This window comes from Megachile rotundata, chromosome 8 (genome assembly GCF_050947335.1).
Source record: "Megachile rotundata isolate GNS110a chromosome 8, iyMegRotu1, whole genome shotgun sequence".
Lineage (NCBI taxonomy): Eukaryota > Metazoa > Arthropoda > Insecta > Hymenoptera > Megachilidae > Megachile > Megachile rotundata.
Window position 1 is genome coordinate 14,489,973 of NC_134990.1, and position 18,923 is coordinate 14,508,895.

The window sequence follows — 18,923 nt, forward strand, 5'->3', positions numbered from 1 at the left end:
CGCTCGAGCAGCATTCCATCAAAAATAATTTCCCCGTTTCGATTATGTCCTGGAAAGTTTAATCCTTGTCGACGACGATTTTCATCTTGCGGAAATACAGAATACAATTTAACTATGGTTGAAATTGAAATTATTGAAATGTTCAAATACTGTAATATTGAAAAATTGAATTACTGAAACATTGAAATGTTGAAATATTAAAACATTGAAATATTGAAACATTGAGACATTGAGACATTGAAACATTGAAACATTGAGACATTGAAACATTGAGACATTGAAACATTGAGACATTGAAACATTGAGACATTGAGACATTGAGACATTGAGACATTGAAACATTGAAATACTGAAATGTTGAAACATTGAAACATTAAAACATTGAAAAATTGAAATACTAAAATGTTGAAATGTGAAATATTGAAATACTAAAATATTGAAATAGTAAAATATTGAAATGTGAAATATTGAAATACTAAAATATTGAAATACTAAAATGTTGAAATGTGAAATATTGAAATACTAAAATATTGAAATAGTAAAATATTGAAATGTGAAATATTGAAATACTAAAATATTGAAATACTAAAATGTTGAAATGTGAAATATGGAAACACTAAAATATTAAAATAGTAAAATACTAAAATACTAAAATTTGAATCTTAAAATACTGAAACTTGGATGTTTGAGTATTCTGCTATTTAGGAACCTATCCAAAATAAACATTCAAGTACTAAAAATAAAAAATTCCAAAAATAGAAAATTTTGCAGTAATGAAATATGTAATTTGAGAGTATCTGTATCCGCAACATAGAATTGTCCGACGAGGATTAAAAGCTGTGAGCTATGAGCTCGACCTAACGTTAATCATTGTCCCTGCATCCTGTGGATCGTCGCAGACCTGCAGCCTTCTTTACTTGAAAAAGGTTCGGTATATATGTATATATTTATATATACGTATATGTATATTTCTGTATTTACTTATCCTTTCTTTCGCTCTGCGTGTATCAACTCTTCTTTTTTTAACAGTTCAGTTTGCGAGACTCTCAAAGTTTCCTCTATGAATTTACTTACAATTACGCAAGTTTTAAACTTTGAATTCTTTGAGGAAACTTTGAGAAACAAATGCGTAAGGACTGATTGCTTTTTTTAAATATTTTCTTTGAATTTATAAAATATTTCGTTAACCCTGGAATTTGGGTCAAAAAGTAGCCATTTTTTTTCTCTATTTTTTATTTCTTCTGTGCTAATCTTCCTTAGATAAGTAAACCCTCGAACACTTTCTCTAGGGTTAAATTTTTGACAAGATAGTCTCTTAACAAAGTTCGATATTTTTTCAAAGTTTCAACCTATGTGAACCTTACGTGTTTTCGATAGAAACATCGTAGATATTCATCTTCTTCGAAGAGACATCGTACGATCTCGTTGTCTCCTCGTGAATCTGAATTTTAGCGAAGTGGTTTCAACATTTTTCACTCCGCTGAAATTTAGACGACTCTCGATCTCGATCGTACCTCGAAAATAAATTCTTCTTCTCAAACTTTCGTCGTTGGTACGACGAGCGCGACATTCGTCGAATCTTGAATGGTATTTTCTTGGAAAAAATGACTCGCCTGTTATCGTAGAAACCTCTCCCTGTACTTGTAAAACTTGTAAACGATTCGCAGCGTGTATCTCGTAGAAACTTTAAGAGACATTCTATCTCGCGATATTCGCAAACATGAGCTTAACTTAGTCGAATTTACACGGAAAATTCAAGTTTTAGATCCGTAATTCATCGAACGACATTTACAACCTCTTTACGCTTTTGTAGAATCAGTTTTGTTAAAGAAAATTATTGGAAATTAGTAGGTGACGCTCGGAGTCTTTTTTCGAAGTATGCGCGCTTTACTGCGCATGCGCGGAGACTGCTGCGCATGCGCGGAGACCGCTGCGCAGCGACGTATTTGAATCTCATCGCATTGACATCAATAACATCGATTTTTAATGTTAAAAGAAGAGTAACGAGATTCTGTATGATAACATTAATTTTTTTAAGTGGTAATAAGTTATAAACGAAAGACTAGTATGTTTAAAATAATTCCTATCGAAATAATTAAATATTTTTTAATACGAATCGCAAGAATTATTTTCAGCGTTCACTGCTGAAATATAGATACTTTAAAGAATTTTGTTAGTGAAGTAAAGTAAAGTTTGATGAATTACGAGTGAAACGTCGCGAATCCTAGTTACCCTACTAAATAATTCTCGTTCGAAGGCTGATTGTATCGCCGCCACACTGTAAACACTGTACATAGATAAAGCAACAGATCAGTTACCACGTCTCTCCTTTTCATGTATGTTAATCAGAGTGTCCTGTTTTTAAGGGTACATTATCGTAGTGAGCACATTGCATTAAGAGAAATGAAAGAATGAGAAAAAAATCAGAGTGCAATCGCTCGATTTTTTAGCAACCTTAACACAATTATAACGAGCCATTATTGTAAATATAAACTGATGATTTCAATGTGGAATTCACGGCGTGGGTTCTTAATCTTCCTTGTTTCGTCCTTTAATAGTTGTCGTGGAAGAGCTCACAGGTATGCGCCCATAATCTATTTGCGTGCCATGATTTATTTTACTTTTCGCTATTTACTCTGAAATTTTTCGTTCAGTTTTTTGACGATCATTGGTCACTAGATGATCACTAGTCATCTAGTCACAAAGAGAATTCTGAAATTCAATTTCACTTTTAATTTTGCACTTATTTCTCTTTGGTAGTTTTTTCATTTTATCAAATGAAAATGTAGAATTTTGATTGTATGGCTGCACGTGCATCCTTAGCTTCCAACAGAGAAATCACCTCACATTTTTTAGTTCTCATCTTGAAACACCATCTTATTAGAAGCTTCCGAGTGTTAGTTACTAATTTTTGCAGTGTATAATGTACTTTCTTTTGTTCAAACACTATAGTGTATACTGATATATTGATTCTCGTAAGTAGTGTTACTCTGTGAACGTGGAGATAGAGGACGTCATTTTGAACAAAATTTTCCTTTGCACAAATGCGATAGAAAGCTTCGTTTTTGAATTATTAAGGAAAAACGCGAACCAATCAGAACGCGAGGATCGCGCATGCGCAGACGCGAGATAGTTTCGCGCCTAAACGGCTACGCGCGCATCTCGTGAAACACGGCATCAAACCTCATTTTTGCAAAGAGAAATCTTATTCAGAATGACATCCTCTGTCACCTCTTTTAAGGATTAACACTAGTTGTGAGACACCCTGTACTTGTCATGAAATACATCTTTAGTTGTTACTATTATTCACTTCAACAATCAGCCGTTTTATGTCAAGAAACATAGTAAGTAATTTTCCTTCGACTTTCATGCACTCCTGTTAACACTTAATTCTCTAACACTCGGAAACTTGGTATCGAAATCCAATTTCGCAAACTCCTAGAATCACCGGTAGCTATTCCCCCTCGAGGAAGCTCCCGAAATGTCAAAGTTCTAACAGTGTTAACCATGTTTCCGCAGGGATCGTTGAGTCGGGCGTTCGGTCTCCGACCCAGAAGCGAGAAGGCGTCGCCGTCGTCCTCGTCGGACACCGGAAGTTTGGCGAGCCAGTACATGAGCAGCGCCCGAAGCAATTCACCACCGCCGCCGCAATTGCCACCGCGACCCATCACCGGTAACAAGAGGCACCGCAGAGTGAAGAGCATAGGCGACATCGACTACATAACCAGCGCCGCAGTTAGCACGCCCGTCTGACAGGAGGGTAGGCCCCAACATCCGGGGCCTTATCGAAGCTTGAGCGAACGAGGATACCCCTCCTCGTACTCTCCTTCGCAGTACAGCTCGTACTCGGGCTACAGCAACGTTCTGACCGATCAGTACCAGTATCAGACCGGCAACTATTATCAGCTTAAGGGTGGTTATTATTCGCCGCAAAGTACGGGACCACCCTTCCCAGGGGTGCAGAGATACGGCAGCCTGGCCGAGGAGGCGTGGTCCTGCACCACCAAGGACGACTCTGGCAACCCCAAGTCGAATCCTAGGACTTACCTAGCTTAGCTCGACAGAGACGGTGATCACGCTTTAATCGACCGTGATACGTTTAGAGGTTGATAGATTGCAGGATTCGGTCGAAACGGTGCGGCTAATATTGTAATGAATTTGTCAGATTATAATGTAACCCTTTCACCGCATCTTTGCTTTGAAATTGTACTATTTTTTGATACTTCGTGTCTGCGAATTAACTCGATGACAGGTTTATAAATATTGGTATGTTATGTAATATGTTAGATCTTGGAGAATGTTCAGACTTGTGCAATTTAGGATTATCTTAGTTGAAGGGAAAACAGCTTACTTCTCTTTCTTTATACTCAATTATATTCTTAAATATGGATCATTTTGAAAGTGGTGTCCTTTTTTACTTTGAGAAAATTAAGGGTTATATGTAAAAATATAGGTTAATCAAGACTGGCAATTCAGCAATTTTTTTACTGATTGATCAATATGTAATTTGAATATACAAATTTGTTTTAGATGATTTAACTAAAATGTATATTCATGCAAATGGCTTTACACCACTTTCAAAATAAATAGTCCATATATAAAAACTTTTTCTACATATTATATTAATATGTAAAAGCTTTTTCTACACTTTATAAGTAACTTTATATGTAACTTCATTTTTGAGATTCTACGTTAAGTTTTGAGCTCTTCCAAGCTTTAGATCTATGCGTTATGCTCTCATGTTTTACTTAGACTTTCCTCTAAGTTTTTTCAGAGATCTCTCCAGGTTCCATATTTTTATCAAATTTTCTCCAAGTTAGCTCTAGAATTATTTAAACTACTTTCCCTAAACCAGAAGCTAACCTAACCTAAACTAGAAGTCTAAATTGCACAAAACATTTGACTAATATTAGAGTTATTGAAAGGGTTAAATTCATGAAATTTGCTATAATAAGAATCCGCAAAAAGCTGTACCTAAACCGGATTTCCAGTGTTCAACAAAAGACTATTCTGAATGTTACACTCTAAGATAATCCGCATAACAAAAGACAACAGACTGACGATTATAAACGTGATATTCGCATCCGTTTATTGAAATATTGCCAACCGAGAGAAGCTTGATGGGCTTCCTAATCCGCGTTCTAACTTCTCGAACCATACTCGTACATTCCAGCAATTGTATCTCGAGAATAATCGCGGTAAAGCGGAAAACGATCGACGAAATCTCTATGAACGATAAAGTCGACGACCAAGTTACGAGATTAGTTTTAAACATAAGAAATGAAATTAAAATATACGTATACATTCTGCGTTTACCCTTTTTTCTAATCGCACACGCGTAATAATCAAGCTCCGATCTCGATGAAGCTTCTCTATTTTTTCTCTGCACCTTTCGTTATCGTGTTTTTCTACGTTCGTGATATATTTGTACATAAACCACGTGGAGAGTGCAACAGTAACGCCAGAAATATTGTATTTTTCTTTCTTCGAACGCACACGGAGAAATTTTCCTGTTTATGCGATTGTAATCGTCACGTTAGACCAGAGACAGTTTTCAATGAATTTCATTAAAGCTGTTATTAATTATTAATCATTGTTAAGAAAGCTAGCGAACTATTTAAGGAGAAAGATTAACGCGTTTATACAGCCGTGTACGTGATATTGATTATTAATTATTATAAATTATTGACGATAAGAGTGTTATGGTCCACAGGCGTCACCAAGTAACCCTACTAATTGTATCATTTTACTGACCAATTGTATTTTCAAATTTAGAAATCTAGAAATTTGGAAGATTGGTAATATTTAGAAATTTTAAGACTTAGTAGGGAATTGAGGAATTTAAAAATTTGGGGTTTAGTATTTTCTGTGCTGTAGGGAATTGTAACCCCTTCTCCCCTATAAAATTATACCTTGGTCATGCCTGTACGACGAAATATTAAATGAATTACTACAATTTGAACGCTCGTGTACCTAAGTACTCATGGACGACATTTTTGTAGATAAAAATTGAAACTATATTATGTATTTATAGCTATGGATTTCACTTCGTATTTATAAATAACGTTGATAAATTATTTCGGTCGAAACCGTACGTTTTTAATTGGTGGGTCAGTATTATCGTCGTTTGCCAAAGGACAAACGATGAATCAATACTCTCCAAGCGATTCTATTATCCTTATTTATTCGGGTAAATTAGTTTAGGTCTAATTTATTTTCGAGAAAACGCACCACGATACTCACGGGTCGTCACACTCTTTTAATCGACGACTATTGTGTAACGCTAGCTTTGTGGATGTGTCTTTATAAACGTGACCAATGATTCAGAAAGAAAGAAATTGTAAATGTGCTCAGTATCGTCTGTATATATTTGTGTGAGATGTATCCAAAATATTTGGGAGAAACGAAAAATAAATGAATGCCTTCATTTCTGTGCAACGTAATGTCTTTATTCAACAAACAATATCTACAGTTAGCAAATGTAAAAATACATCTTGGACAGTCTTCTAGTTTCCTTACAATATGCTTAAATTATTTTAATTGTTATACATTTCAAAATATTTTTCTAATACATGATTCAATGTTTCTAAATTAATATGTACATAGTTTAATAATAGTCATAATTAGATTCTAGGGGTCTTTCACGATTAGATATGTAAGTATAAAAAGCAGTGAATAAATCATCACCTATCGCATCAACATAATCATACAAACACGTTACAATCTTAGCTAGTGCATCGTTTGTCGCATTGCTGTTATTGCAGTCATTGTTTCTAACATGCTCCTTTAAAGTTACTTTACAATATGTCCACAAAAAATAAAGCATTTCGCGTAAAAATTGTTCTGGACTGTTACAACGACTTAGTACAATCGTGGAAACCTTAAAGACCTTGATTAAAATATCTTTGGCATTGGTTACATGTTTCATTTCTGTCAACATATCATCAAAATTATCAACGTCAAGAGATTTTTCTGTATTTAACTTGTCCAAGAAGAATTTTTGTAGTAAACGACTAAGAACAATTTTTAGTTTACGAAATACACTGTCGCCTGCATCTTTTATGTCCTCCAATATACCTGACTGTATTAAATTAATTCCTATTGAACCAATTGTCAACATGTGTCCCATAAATACCATAGGATCTATCAACTTTATGTTATTCAGAATAACTTTGCCACCCTCATACGTTATATGCAATTTTGGATTCCAGTTTGTGCCGCTCAGACCTTTCAAAAAGTCTTCCGAGCTCACAGCATTTCTGAGTCTATACGTGATACCTTCTGAATTGCTTTGACTTGACTTGTTAAAGTTTGTGAACCTTTTGAACTCCTCTTTTAAACGGTTGAAACGTAAAGCATTTTTAAACTTTTCAAAAATAGTACCCCTCCATGTTCCTATGAGCTCGTTAGCCAGTTTAGTATTGATCACAGTGTTACTGAAAAATAACACGTGAGAAATAAAGACGGTCACATCAGCAAAATCGATTTTCTTCTCCTCCTTGTACTTGTCGATTAAACAATAACCATCGAATAGTACACCGACTCCGCGAACAGCTAAATTGCTTACTACCACTGAATCATGCGCTATTTTAGCGACAGTGCTTATATTCTTGCCTTGTGCAACCGTTTTTGCGGTTTTAGATAGAAGTACTGAACCTCCGCTAGCCCCTAATCCTAATACTGAGCTGCTCACATCCAGCCATGCAGAAAATGCATTTTTATTCATAGGACTGATAGATTGTTTGTGCGCTGAGTAATCGATTAATTTTTGTGAGCCTCTGGCAATGCTCCATGTTCCACTTATGCCAGTAGCAACAAGACCTAAAAAATAGAAGCTGTTAATAAATCTTGTACTTTAACTGATTTAGAAGAAACAGAAAACTGTACCTGCAGTCATTAATGCTGGTCCAACTGGTGTCATAAAAGTAGCAACACCCAATCCAATGCCAGCACCTAATGATAATGTGTTGGCAGCAACATCGAGAGCTGTGAGGACTGATTTTTTAACTGCACAAGCAGGTGAGTTCAATTCTTGGACCCATACTTGCGAAGAGTATTCACTTACTCTGCAGTGTGGATTACATTGATAAACTCCATCCTTGGGTAAGAACATAGTACACTTGGGTAACGTATTGTTTTCCAGATAATCTTGCCAGTTTTGATATATTCTGCCTTCATTATCGATATACCATACTGTGCGCAAATCTTTCTTAATTTTAAACACTGGTACTACGCACATCTGATTTGCTTCCTCTTTCAACTCGTCACCTGCTTCTTTCGCTTTCTTTTGTGGTTTTTGAGATAATACTAGTGCATTATATATAATTCCCAGATAATATTTGTTATTTATATTTCGTCCATGCTGAATTATTTGTTGGTATATTTTTTCAATAACTTTACACGACTTTGTATCATATGTTATTCTGCCAAGTAAGTCATTCCCCTGATAATTATTTACAGTTGAAACTTTACGAGTAGTTGAGTTTTTACTTTCTTCAATTTGAGGACATCCAAAAAGAGCATATCCAATTTGATGTTTTATATAGTCACGATCACTAGAGTTGTATTCTAACCAGTCAGGGAGATGTTCATAACAATATTGTTGAGTCTCTATAGCGAGCTTTCTTGCTTTGGACTAATTAAAAGTATACAAATACAGTAAATAATAAAGAAAATTAACAGAAAATAAAGAATATATAATTAAATTTACCTTCTGATGATTGCTATAAGCCATAATTTTCTCATATATTTGAAAGAATAAGGTAGTCCTCTTGATTTGAATGGATTTGGATTAACACATCTGCAAAATTTAAGACAGTAAAACAGTTACAGTTACGGTTGGATACATGTAAACATAATGAACAAAGGACATGAAGTGGGAAGACGGGAAGAGTTTCAGTATAAATAAAGAGAGCGATATATTTCACAACAAGGAGAGGTGCTGTGAATCCCCGCCTCAACGTTACGAACACCTGAGTACGAACGGATAAAATAGAACAAAAAGGTAGTAGAATTACAGCATAGTGACATAATGAAGTACAGTGAATGTACACACTAATTGTACCATGAAAAATTTGAATAAATGTATAAAGCAAAAGGAAAAACGTCTACAGTTTACTTAACCTTTCCTATCCATTACCCTTTAAGAAAACAATAACAAATCGGATATCAATAAGATACGAGAAGAAAGTTGAGATGTTTTATTAGGGAAGCATGATAACAAGAAAAGTTATAAGTTAATATTCAAACTAGTTATTAAGTAACACATAATACATAATAGATCTTTGTTACCTATTATTGCTGAAATTGACATTTCCCGTGAAAGGAGCACATCATGAAACGTCTATTTTTACGTCGTCAAATACGATAACATTTGCTCAAATTGCTCCCATGGTAGCAAGATAATAGAACAATCAAGGAGTTTATGCAAAATTAATGAATTTGTGACGTTAATTTTAGTTATATGTTTCTAATATTATGGCTTCAGAAGTATTAGGATAGCAGAATGTGTAAACAGGTGGCACGCATGTACTCTGTACGAACAAGACACAATGGTAAGATAAGGTAGCCTGGTAGGGGAATCGCTGGGTTCGAAAATTACTCCTGGTAACAGGATCACAGAATATGCAAGGAGGTATCCGACAAAATCACCACTTTCCCGCCAATTCCTATAAACTCTATGCTTTCAGAAATAATAATTAATTACAACTATACCACAACTAAAATCTGAACTTTTACGATCAATTCTTAAAGAATGATAATTGAGGAATTATTTAACCCCACTTTTGTACAAATTTCATTTCCAATTATTTAATCATTAATTATTATATTAACGTAATACACTATGCAATCCTCCATCAGAGCTAAATTTTTATTTATTTTATCGCACACAGGAATAATTTCTAACAATTTATGATTGCAACAGAAAGAGCAAGGTTTAAAATATATTCCCTAATTTTTTCATAATTTTTATAAGAATATTTATTAAATTAATAATTATGCATTTATAGAGCCTCTTCAAGTTAGACGTCATCGCCGCCATGTCTATTTCATATCGTCAAGTATGATTACATTTGCTCAAAATGATCTCCTGGTAGTAGGATAGCAGGATGTCATAAGAGGTGGCACGGCAATACGAGTTTGCCCCACCTACTTTCATTATGGATTCCTGGTATCAGGAGCCCATTGGGTAGCAGGATAGTAGGATGTCCAAAGAGGTGGCGCTAAGTGCGAGCTGCGCAGAAGTATGCGCAGAACACCATGCGCATAACTGATGCGTAATGGTTATTGAGGTACCATAGTAGGGAGATCGACAGGTCCAAACTCTACTCCTGGTAGCAGGATAACATGATATGCGAGGAGGTGGCACGTATGCACAGAGTACCCTGCGCAGAACTGTGCGCAGTATGCCATGCGCAAACACGTTGTGCTGTAGATAGGTTAACATGGCGGGGATATCGACGACGCCGATTCTACCTCCTGGTATCAGGATAACAGAATATGCTAGATGGTATACTCCCAATACCGTTTCCCGCCACATTTTGTGACACAAGAATGAAAGTTTCGAGCATGATTCTTCAAGAACAAAGCCTCTAGGTCCGACTAGAACGAAACGGGTGAACTAAACCTAAAAAATGAGGGTCCGAAAATGCGCAAAAGGAAAATAAAAAACTGAATATTTCGGCACTTTGACGACGTAGTATGATTCCTAAGGCATTTAGAAACAAATTTCTATTAGGGTTAGATGCGTTTTGATGCCTAATAAAGCCAGGAAATCAATTTTTGTCGAATTCGATCCAAAACGGTACAAGTGGCGCCATCTAGCGGCGAGCGGCGGAACTGCGAAAAACTAAAATCTCGATTTTCTCGAAAACTAGGGACTTTTTCAAAATTCTGAGATATACAAATTGTTCCTTGTCACCTACGGAATCCAACGCATATAATTATAGCCTTCTAGGACCATTATTAAAAAAAATAGAAAAATAGCCCATTTCATGGACTAAAAAATTGCCGTCCATCTAGCGGCGAAAGTTGGAACTACAAAAATAGAAAATCCCGATTTTCTCGAAAACTAGCAACTTTTCCGAAATTCTGAGATATACAAATTGTTCCTTGTCGCCTACGTAATCGAACGAATGTAATTATAGCCTGCTAAGACCATTATTAAAGAAAATAGAAAAATAGCCCATTTCATGGACTAAAAAATTGCCGTCCATCTAGCGGCGAAAGTTGGAACTACAAAAATAGAAAATCCCGATTTTCTCGAAAACTAGCAACTTTTCCGAAATTCTGAGATATACAAATTGTTCCTTGTCGCCTAGAGAATCGATAGAATACCATTATAACACGTTAGCACTATTAATAACGAATTTAGAAAAAGGTGTAATTCATGGACTTTTTCCGATTAGTTCCAACTTTCACCGCTAGATGGACGGCAATTTTTTAGTCCATGAAATGGGCTATTTTTCTAATTTCTTTAATAATGGTCCTAGCAGACTATAATTACATTCGTTCGATTCCGTAGGTGATTAGGAACAATTTGTGTATCTCAGAATTTTGGAAAAGTCCCTAGTTTTCGAGAAAATCGGGATTTTCTATTTTTGTAGTTCCAACTTTCGCCGCTAGATGGACGGCAATTTTTTAGTCCATGAAATGGGCTATTTTTCTATTTTCTTTAATAATGGTCCTAGCAGGCTATAATTACATTCGTTAGATTCCGTAGGTGACAAGGAACAATTTGTATATCTCAGAATTTCGGATAAGTCCCTAGTTTTCGAGAAAATCGAGATTTTAGTTTTCCGTAGTTCCGCCGCTCGCCGCTAGATGGCGCCACCTGTACCGTTTTGGACCGAATTCTACAAAAATTGATTTCCTGGCTTTATTAGGCATCAAAACGCATCAAACCCTAATAGAAATTTGTTTCTAAATGCCTCAGGAACCATACTACGTCGTCAAAGTGCCCAAATATTGCACTTTGCATGCGCAGTAGAATTGACACATGTGGCTCATGTACGTATCGGAATGCTGACACAAAATAATTAATTACTCGTTACCCGAACATTATTTGTGAACTTTTATGATCGAACCATGTAAATAATGCATTGCTGACCATTCTTCAATCATAAAAGTGTACAAAATATGTCCACAAAACGTGTAATTAATTATTCAAAATGACTCGTATATACCGCTTGTCAGTAACTACAGCTTGATAGTAACTACTTACCGACTGCATGATGATGGTTATGATTTACCGACTGTACACCGATGTTAACTACTTACCAACTGCAGCAAGATATATTCAATTATAATTCTTAATTTCACGTATATGATAAAAAAAGTAAGAAGTGATAACTATGGTTGAAAGAGACAATTAATTCTAATAAAAGAAACAACACATATATGTTCATACAATTCAATTTTATTAAGTTTTACATTATAAATTTGTACACATTCTTAATGTTAAATTTACTATAGGATACTACAGACGGAAGAAAGACAGCTATACCTCTTAAATTCTATCTTTATTACCCCAAATCCGTTCCTTCTTCTTCCTGTGGATCACGTGAAAATGTACCTTGATGATACCATTTCCTTCGAGAGCAACGCAAGCGAGAAACTATCGAGAGTATTTCTTGCTAATGAGAGTAGCTGTCAGACCGTGATTTAACTCTCGGAGAGCGATCGTATAACAACTTCCATTAAAATCTATACTTGGTAACAACGCTATCGGAGAGCTGCTCTCGAAATAGTGAGCAGTTTCAAATCCTGAGAGTACTGTCGAGAGAACTACTGGAGAGGTGTCGACGCATTTGGTAAGCTTCACAGCAGACTACAGCATTCGAACACTTGAGCGCATACATGACGTGGATCGAGGGTAGAGATGGCAGATCATGAAGTTCTATTACTATATAATAAACTGTTCACTGTATAATTTTTTATATATAATAATATTCTAATGATGATTTTCTAGAAAATATAAAGATGTATTAAACAATGGACAGTCGTATCTTAAAGTTTATCCTCTTACGTTTCATTAAAATTAATTTTCTAATATAATAATTGAATGTACACTAAATTAGATATACAAATTTTTTGCATCTGAATTTTTAGATGTAATAAATTAAAAAATGACTGTACGAAAAGAATGGTCGAGGGAGGAGACCTTCAATTTGATCAGTATTTATGAGAAGAGCTCGATACTATGGGACGTAAAAAACAGTGAATACAGAAATCGAGACAGAAAAAATAAAATAATACAAGAAATGGCGGAAAATTTTCAATGTTCGTCAGAAGAGATACAACGAAAGTTGCATAATTTAAGGAACCAGGTAATTAAGTAAATAAAAATTAATGAAACATACATACTTAATTATGGAAATTATAGATGTCACAGGAATTAAGAAAAATGGTGAAGAAGAAAAATAGAAATGGAACAGATGAGATGGATATTTCAAACTGGCCGTACTTTTCTGCCCTGAAATTTTTGATTCCTGTACTTTGTACAAATATGACACAATCTTCACACACGAACGCATCAGCGCCTGTTGTAAGTAAAAATTATCCATTATTCAACAGAGTTTAAAAAAAGATTTTGTTATAAATAAAATATACTCTCCTTAAAAAATAATGGACTGTTTATAATATTACAATAAACAGTTTTGTTTTACCATAAATCATTGTCCTCAGGTTGAACGGAAAGCAGAGATAGAAGAATACACGACCGATAAGAATGCAGAAAGTGAAGAGGATGAAACAATTCAGTTCGTGCAACCACAGAAAAGACATAAGCGCGAAGATGATAATATTAGGGATCAGTTATTTAAATTGGCATTCGAAACCCTCGTAAAACAGCCCAATGATTACGATACGTTTGGCCAATATGTAGCGTTAGAATTAAAATCTTTAAAATCGGATTTTAATAGAGCTAGATTAAAAAGCTAAATTCGCAAAATAATTGTCCAAATCGCGGACGAAGATCTTTACGGAACTACTTCAAATACATCATCTTCTATTTCAGACACGATAGCAAGGATAAAGAACGACGCAGACCAACTTACTCTATCAATGCAAACTTGACCAAATTAAACTCTTCAAACATATGCAGAATTTGAATATTATTAATACTGTAAAATAAAGTGTTTTTAATTCTTTGTTTGATAAATTTTCCATGAAGTTTTGAAATTGCTAGTTTTTATAAAAATATGTACAAAGTGTTACATAGATACCTTTGTATTTGGAAAATACATGTAACAATATAATTTCCTCTCGACCATTAAATTTTTATTCATCTTGAAACAATATATCCATCTATGATGCTATCCTCAGTTCTGCTTTGCCATCACATGTCCAGAAATTAATTATACTTAAAGACTGAAAAATGGTTCCAAAAATACACCATGTTATCTATGTATACCACTTTCTATAATATTTCTATTAAAAATATGTCATTATCTGACATTAACTACTCTTCAATATATTTTATTTATGTTCTCCATTTCAACTGCTGAGATTATTGATGAAACTCCTGTAAAATTTTTCTGGTATGACTATTGCACAGCCACTGTAAAGGAAAATTAAAAAAGAAAAAATACAGGAAAAAGTAATGAGCAAATGCTCAAATATATTTTATTAAGGACAATAAATTTATAGAGAATGTTTAAGCGATACTGCTAGCATTGGATGCAATCCTGGGCCACAAATCCGCACATTCTTTAGCAACAGGTCCTGTGATAGCTGATCCTTTCATTTCCCCTTTATTATTCACGATTACCCCTGCATTGTCTTCAAAGTATATAAAAACCCCATCCTTCCTTCGAAATGGTTTCCGTTGCCGTATTACGACTGCAGGCATAACTAGATAAGAAAAATGAAAATCATTATTATTTTGTACATATTAATATATTACTGCTGCTATTAATAGATCACAATACTTTGAAACAAATTTGTTAAATCTATGAAATAATAATTATACAGTCTAAGAATACATGTATGGGAACACATATGTAGATTCTCAAAATAGTTATATTAGTACTGTGAGTTAAAACTATATGTGATTGCAATATTTACCCTTTTTCCTAAGTTCTGGCTTTCCTTTTTTAACAGTAGCAACAATCATGTCACCTGAGCCAGCTGCCGGCAAACGGTTTAGTCTGCCTTTAATTCCTTGAACTGCGATGACATATAAATTTTTGGCACCTAAGAAATAAAATATTTATTATCCACCACAGAATCTATGCTATTATATATTTTGATTTAGATGTCAAATAAAGTGAGCTGTTTTTAAAGATATATGAAATCATCTAAGTTACAACTAAAATATAAATGCCTAGCTTGATATAGTTAATATATTATAAGCATTAAATTATATTGAGCATCTCTAAATCTATAGGTAATCTGTATTTAAAATTATTAGCAGGCTATGTTTTACTTTTAAATGAGTTATTGAAATGACAACCTAACCATGTGAGAATCTCAACCATAACATGATTCACATTGAAGGTTATGCATCATCTTGTTTTTCAAATACTTACCAGTATTATCGGCACAATTTATAACTGCACCAACTGGTAAACCCAGTGATATCCTAAATTTTGCTCCTGCTGAACCACCACGTCCTTAAAGAATAATAATTTCATGTTAATTTTTACTATCGATGGACATGTCTAACACGGTATTTGTTTCTGATACAATCATCAATTTTCCCAGTTTTGATCGTTATTAACAATAAAACTTTTTCTGTTGCTGTTCACCGCAAACATTTGTTCAACGTTCGCACATATCATTTCGAACTCGTAACTTAGTTTTAGACGGATTTCTTTAGATTCTTCCTCCCCTTGAAAAACAACTTACCTCTCTTCGACATCTTGCTGTGTTTAAAAGAGCAAGAGAATGCTGTTTACCGCGCACTACCTCTCGCGCAGAATCGTGCTCATCGTTTCCGACGCGGAAACTCACCTATAGTTTGTTGAACGGAAGACCATACTTATCATACGACAAATTTTTATTCGTTCTGCGCATATTAATTCTGATTGACTAGAAACATTCCGTATCCAACAGCAATGCGCCTGTGCGTTTATAAAATTTCTGACGGCAAATACACATACTCAGTGAGCCAAATTTGTAAATTCCCAAATTTTTAATTTTTAACTTTTTAAATTTTCAAATCTCGCGATTTCGAGTTTCAGAGTTTGCAAATTCTCAATTTTTAAAGTTGTAAAGTCTTTACGTATTCATATCTTCAATCTTAAACAAGCCTAATTTATTTTTCTTTCAGTTATTCGTATTTTTGTCCATCGTGTCTATAATCCGCCAAGATGAAAGCGGAGCAATTCTAAATAGTGGGGAGTCTACTGAAATTAGCCACGTTGCGCACATCAGGTACGATCTCTTGTGAAACAGGATACAACGTTTAAAACAAATTTTTTTTAAATTTCATTATGCATTATTTGATGTTTTATAAAACAAAATATATAATTTAATAAGAATATTGTTTAATAAATTCAATTTTTATTAAATAGACTAATAAAATTTTCAATTTATACATATACCATAAATTTGTTCTTCAAATATTTTTATATTACATCATTTTAACATTTACTATTAAACATTTTACACGTTAATTTTCACGCATGTATTCTGATAACTCCCCTACTAATTTTTGCTGTGAAATAAAGGAATTGTACTAAAAATTTCTTACATGATCTAGCACTCGTTTGTTCTGTCATTTATCAAAGTTCGAAACAGAACGGAAGAATTAAATTTTCATCGTTGTTTGTATTACAGTTAATTAAATAAAATGCCATCGGCTCTGTTAGCAGATACCATTGCTTTAGGATTAGAAGGTAGGTAATAATTTATTTTGAAAATGATTTTAAATTCCATTTACAGCATGTATCAAACTTAACCTTCGCCTCTTGTGTATTATTTCTTTCTTAATATATTGATATGTAATATTAGATTTTTTTATCATATATAGAAAAATAATATGTCTTTCTTTTACTATTAGACTTTCTCCTAGACATCTACATAGTAATAAACATAAATTATATTTTTTAAACTTCTTAAAATGTATTATATTTTTCTTGTTTAGCTCAAGATCCATGGCCTCAACAAATTACTGTATATCAGCCATATGATGTTGAACAAATATTATTGCCTGACAGTGCAAATTGTTTAGCTGTACAAGCTTTTCTCAGAATGTGCAAAATTGACTTCCAATTAGAAACAAGAAGCAATGCTGAATATATGTCTCCTTCTGGACGTGTACCATTTATAAAATGTGGAGCATTTATAATATCTGAGTTTGACAATATTGTGTCATTTATAGGAAATAAAGGCATAAGTTTATCAGAACATTTGTCTGCAACTTGTAAGGCAGATATGAGAGCTTACATGTCACTGGTGGACAATGTATTTTTTAATGCTGAATTATATATCTGTTGGGTTGATGAAGCAACTCTAAATGAAGTGACTAAACCAAGACATGGTAGTGTGTACCCTTGGCCTTTAAATCACTTTTTAAATTGGCAGAAAAGGAAAGAGGTTATTAAAAAATTAAATGTACTTGGCTGGTACAATAAAACCATAGAAGAAGTATGTAGTGATGTCAACAATTGTTGTACAATATTGTCCGAAAGACTAGAGGGTAACGACTATTTTTCTGGAGAAGAGTAAGTATGAATTATTATTTGTCTAAATTTTATATCATCATTCAAAATGAAATCTAATTTTTCCTTTAAATTTTGAAGACCAACCGAATTAGATGCTCTTGTGTATGGTCATATACAAGTCCTTACCAATTCCCAACTTCCCAGTACCGTAAAAAAGATTGCTACAACTGTGCAACAGTTTCCTAAGCTTCTTGAACATGCATCAAGAATTAGTCAGACCTACTTGAATCTTGGTAGAACTGAATCTTTTCACGACTTTGAAGTTGTTGAATGTTCCTCCAAGGATACCTTGTGGAATTCCACTGAATCCTTCGAAGCACTGCCATCACTTTCAGAAGATTCTTTTGAATTTTAGTTTCTTTAATACTCATTGTATTTCTTATTGTGATTTTGATACATGAAATATATCCATTTTTTCAACTTCATAGTTGATTACTTCATCATGTAATTATATTTAGGACACCCAATGAATTGGATGCCTTAGTGTTTGGACATATATTTACAATAATCACAACACCTCTACCTGGTAATACACTGGCAAGGATTGTCAAAAGTTATCCGCTGCTTATACATCTCTGCGAACGTATTGAGACTAGGTATTTCAAACGTTCGGAAGATTAGGACAAATTACACTCGGATTTCGGATATGTTGAAATCAGATATTCTGAATGCACTGATGTTAAGTTCCTGTGTTATGCGTGTAAACTGGACGTAGAAAAAAGTAAACACATAAAAACGAAAATGTGTACTATTGTCTGAATATAATTTATTTTTCTTAACAGACAAATTTGATGAAAATATATTTTTAATGATTTATTAATGATACAAAACATGTACCAATTGTATTGCACATTACAAATGTGCAAGATGTTATGCACACTCAACAAATCCGAAGTCCGAGTTTGAGAGGGTAGTAAATGTCATAGAAGTTAAGTAGGTATTAATATAGTTAACTTGTTGTAGCTGTTGAATATGCAAATTATATTAATGTTGAACATGAAGTATAGTTGAATGTATTATTCATAATACATAATACTGCACGTGACATTTTTCAGCATTTTTTCTCCTCAAACGATAGGGGTCAAATAAAGTAACAAAATGTTGGAGGCGAGAATTAAGTAATACGACTTTGGAGATTTCCAAATGTATATTCTCCGAAAACGGCAGGAATGCGTAACCGATGAAAGGTATTCCTAAATTAGATATCTTATAGAAAGATTTCGAAAAATATTATGTGATTTTTGTTCATTTCTT

At 33.9% G+C, this 18,923-nt stretch overlaps 5 protein-coding genes across 30 annotated transcripts in view; 3 read left to right on the forward strand and 2 right to left on the reverse strand.

Annotated features, from left to right (window-relative positions):
• Positions 1–3,903, forward strand: part of Liprin-gamma (liprin protein kazrin) — a 142,087-nt gene extending 138,184 nt beyond the window's left edge. For 16 of the 21 annotated variants that reach the window (XM_076534502.1, XM_076534488.1, XM_076534493.1 and 13 more), the window contains 3 exons: positions 900–926; positions 2,559–2,579; positions 3,520–3,903. In XM_076534502.1, the coding sequence (XP_076390617.1) occupies positions 900–926; positions 2,559–2,579; positions 3,520–3,753 (282 nt within the window). In that variant the 3' untranslated portion in view covers positions 3,754–3,903. The remainder of the gene's footprint in view (positions 1–899; positions 927–2,558; positions 2,580–3,519) is intronic. The other 5 variants (XM_076534496.1, XM_076534497.1, XM_076534494.1 and 2 more) reach the window with 4 other exon arrangements.
• Positions 3,904–6,427: 2,524 nt separating this feature from the next.
• LOC100883844 (uncharacterized) lies at positions 6,428–9,542 on the reverse strand. 2 transcript variants are annotated; one of them, XM_012284442.2, is made up of 4 exons: positions 9,292–9,542; positions 8,711–8,800; positions 7,888–8,635; positions 6,428–7,821 (listed from the first exon to the last, which is right to left on the reverse strand). In XM_012284442.2, exons 2-4 carry the CDS (start codon positions 8,732–8,734, stop codon positions 6,608–6,610), a joined length of 1,986 nt encoding a protein of 661 aa, XP_012139832.2. In that variant the 5' UTR covers positions 8,735–8,800; positions 9,292–9,542; the 3' UTR covers positions 6,428–6,607. The 2 variants fall into 2 exon arrangements, with proteins under 2 accessions (XP_012139832.2, XP_076390630.1); XM_076534515.1 differs by lacking the exon at positions 9,292–9,542 and having other exon boundaries at positions 8,711–8,993.
• Positions 9,543–12,460: 2,918 nt separating this feature from the next.
• LOC100883732 (uncharacterized) lies at positions 12,461–14,298 on the forward strand. The gene is made up of 4 exons (XM_003702930.3): positions 12,461–12,812; positions 13,111–13,328; positions 13,385–13,546; positions 13,687–14,298. Exons 2-4 carry the CDS (start codon positions 13,128–13,130, stop codon positions 13,939–13,941), a joined length of 618 nt encoding a protein of 205 aa, XP_003702978.3. The 5' UTR covers positions 12,461–12,812; positions 13,111–13,127; the 3' UTR covers positions 13,942–14,298.
• A 290-nt stretch (positions 14,299–14,588) lies between these two features.
• RpL23 (ribosomal protein L23) lies at positions 14,589–15,960 on the reverse strand. Its single transcript, XM_003702806.3, has 4 exons — positions 15,850–15,960; positions 15,531–15,614; positions 15,067–15,195; positions 14,589–14,853 (listed from the first exon to the last, which is right to left on the reverse strand). The coding sequence occupies exons 1-4, from the start codon at positions 15,860–15,862 to the stop codon at positions 14,657–14,659; spliced, it is 423 nt and encodes a 140-aa protein (XP_003702854.1). The 5' UTR covers positions 15,863–15,960; the 3' UTR covers positions 14,589–14,656.
• Positions 15,961–15,967: 7 nt separating this feature from the next.
• On the forward strand, positions 15,968–18,783 carry LOC100879069 (metaxin-2). Of its 5 annotated transcripts, none has more exons than XM_076534331.1 (5): positions 15,968–16,066; positions 16,274–16,377; positions 16,783–16,841; positions 17,090–17,669; positions 17,748–18,094. In XM_076534331.1, the coding sequence occupies exons 3-5, from the start codon at positions 16,796–16,798 to the stop codon at positions 18,022–18,024; spliced, it is 903 nt and encodes a 300-aa protein (XP_076390446.1). In that variant the 5' UTR covers positions 15,968–16,066; positions 16,274–16,377; positions 16,783–16,795; the 3' UTR covers positions 18,025–18,094. The 5 variants fall into 5 exon arrangements, with proteins under 5 accessions (XP_076390446.1, XP_076390444.1, XP_076390445.1 ...); XM_076534329.1 differs by having other exon boundaries at positions 15,970–16,106; XM_076534330.1 differs by lacking the exon at positions 15,968–16,066 and having other exon boundaries at positions 16,264–16,377.
• Positions 18,784–18,923: the final 140 nt, after the last annotated feature.

Bases quoted from the DNA above. Each gene is read 5' to 3' on its own strand.
- LOC100883844 (XM_012284442.2), bottom strand. From the start codon at position 8,734: ATGGCTTATAGCAATCATCAGAAG. The intron at 8,636-8,710 runs GTAAATTTAATT...ACTTTTAATTAG, and splicing joins CTTATAGCAATCATCAGAAG to TCCAAAGCAAGAAAGCTCGC. The intron at 7,822-7,887 runs GTACAGTTTTCT...TCTATTTTTTAG, and splicing joins ACCAGCATTAATGACTGCAG to GTCTTGTTGCTACTGGCATA.
- LOC100883732 (XM_003702930.3), top strand. From the start codon at position 13,128: ATGACTGTACGAAAAGAATGGTCGAGGGAGGAGACCTTCAATTTGATC. The intron at 13,329-13,384 runs GTAATTAAGTAA...TGGAAATTATAG, and splicing joins TGCATAATTTAAGGAACCAG to ATGTCACAGGAATTAAGAAA. The intron at 13,547-13,686 runs GTAAGTAAAAAT...CATTGTCCTCAG, and splicing joins CGAACGCATCAGCGCCTGTT to GTTGAACGGAAAGCAGAGAT.
- RpL23 (XM_003702806.3), bottom strand. The intron at 15,196-15,530 runs GTAAGTATTTGA...TTTATTTCTTAG, and splicing joins AAATTGTGCCGATAATACTG to GTGCCAAAAATTTATATGTC. The intron at 14,854-15,066 runs GTAAATATTGCA...TTTCTTATCTAG, and splicing joins GCCAGAACTTAGGAAAAAGG to TTATGCCTGCAGTCGTAATA.
- LOC100879069 (XM_076534331.1), top strand. From the start codon at position 16,796: ATGCCATCGGCTCTGTTAGCAGATACCATTGCTTTAGGATTAGAAG. The intron at 16,842-17,089 runs GTAGGTAATAAT...TTTCTTGTTTAG, and splicing joins CATTGCTTTAGGATTAGAAG to CTCAAGATCCATGGCCTCAA. The intron at 17,670-17,747 runs GTAAGTATGAAT...TAAATTTTGAAG, and splicing joins GACTATTTTTCTGGAGAAGA to ACCAACCGAATTAGATGCTC.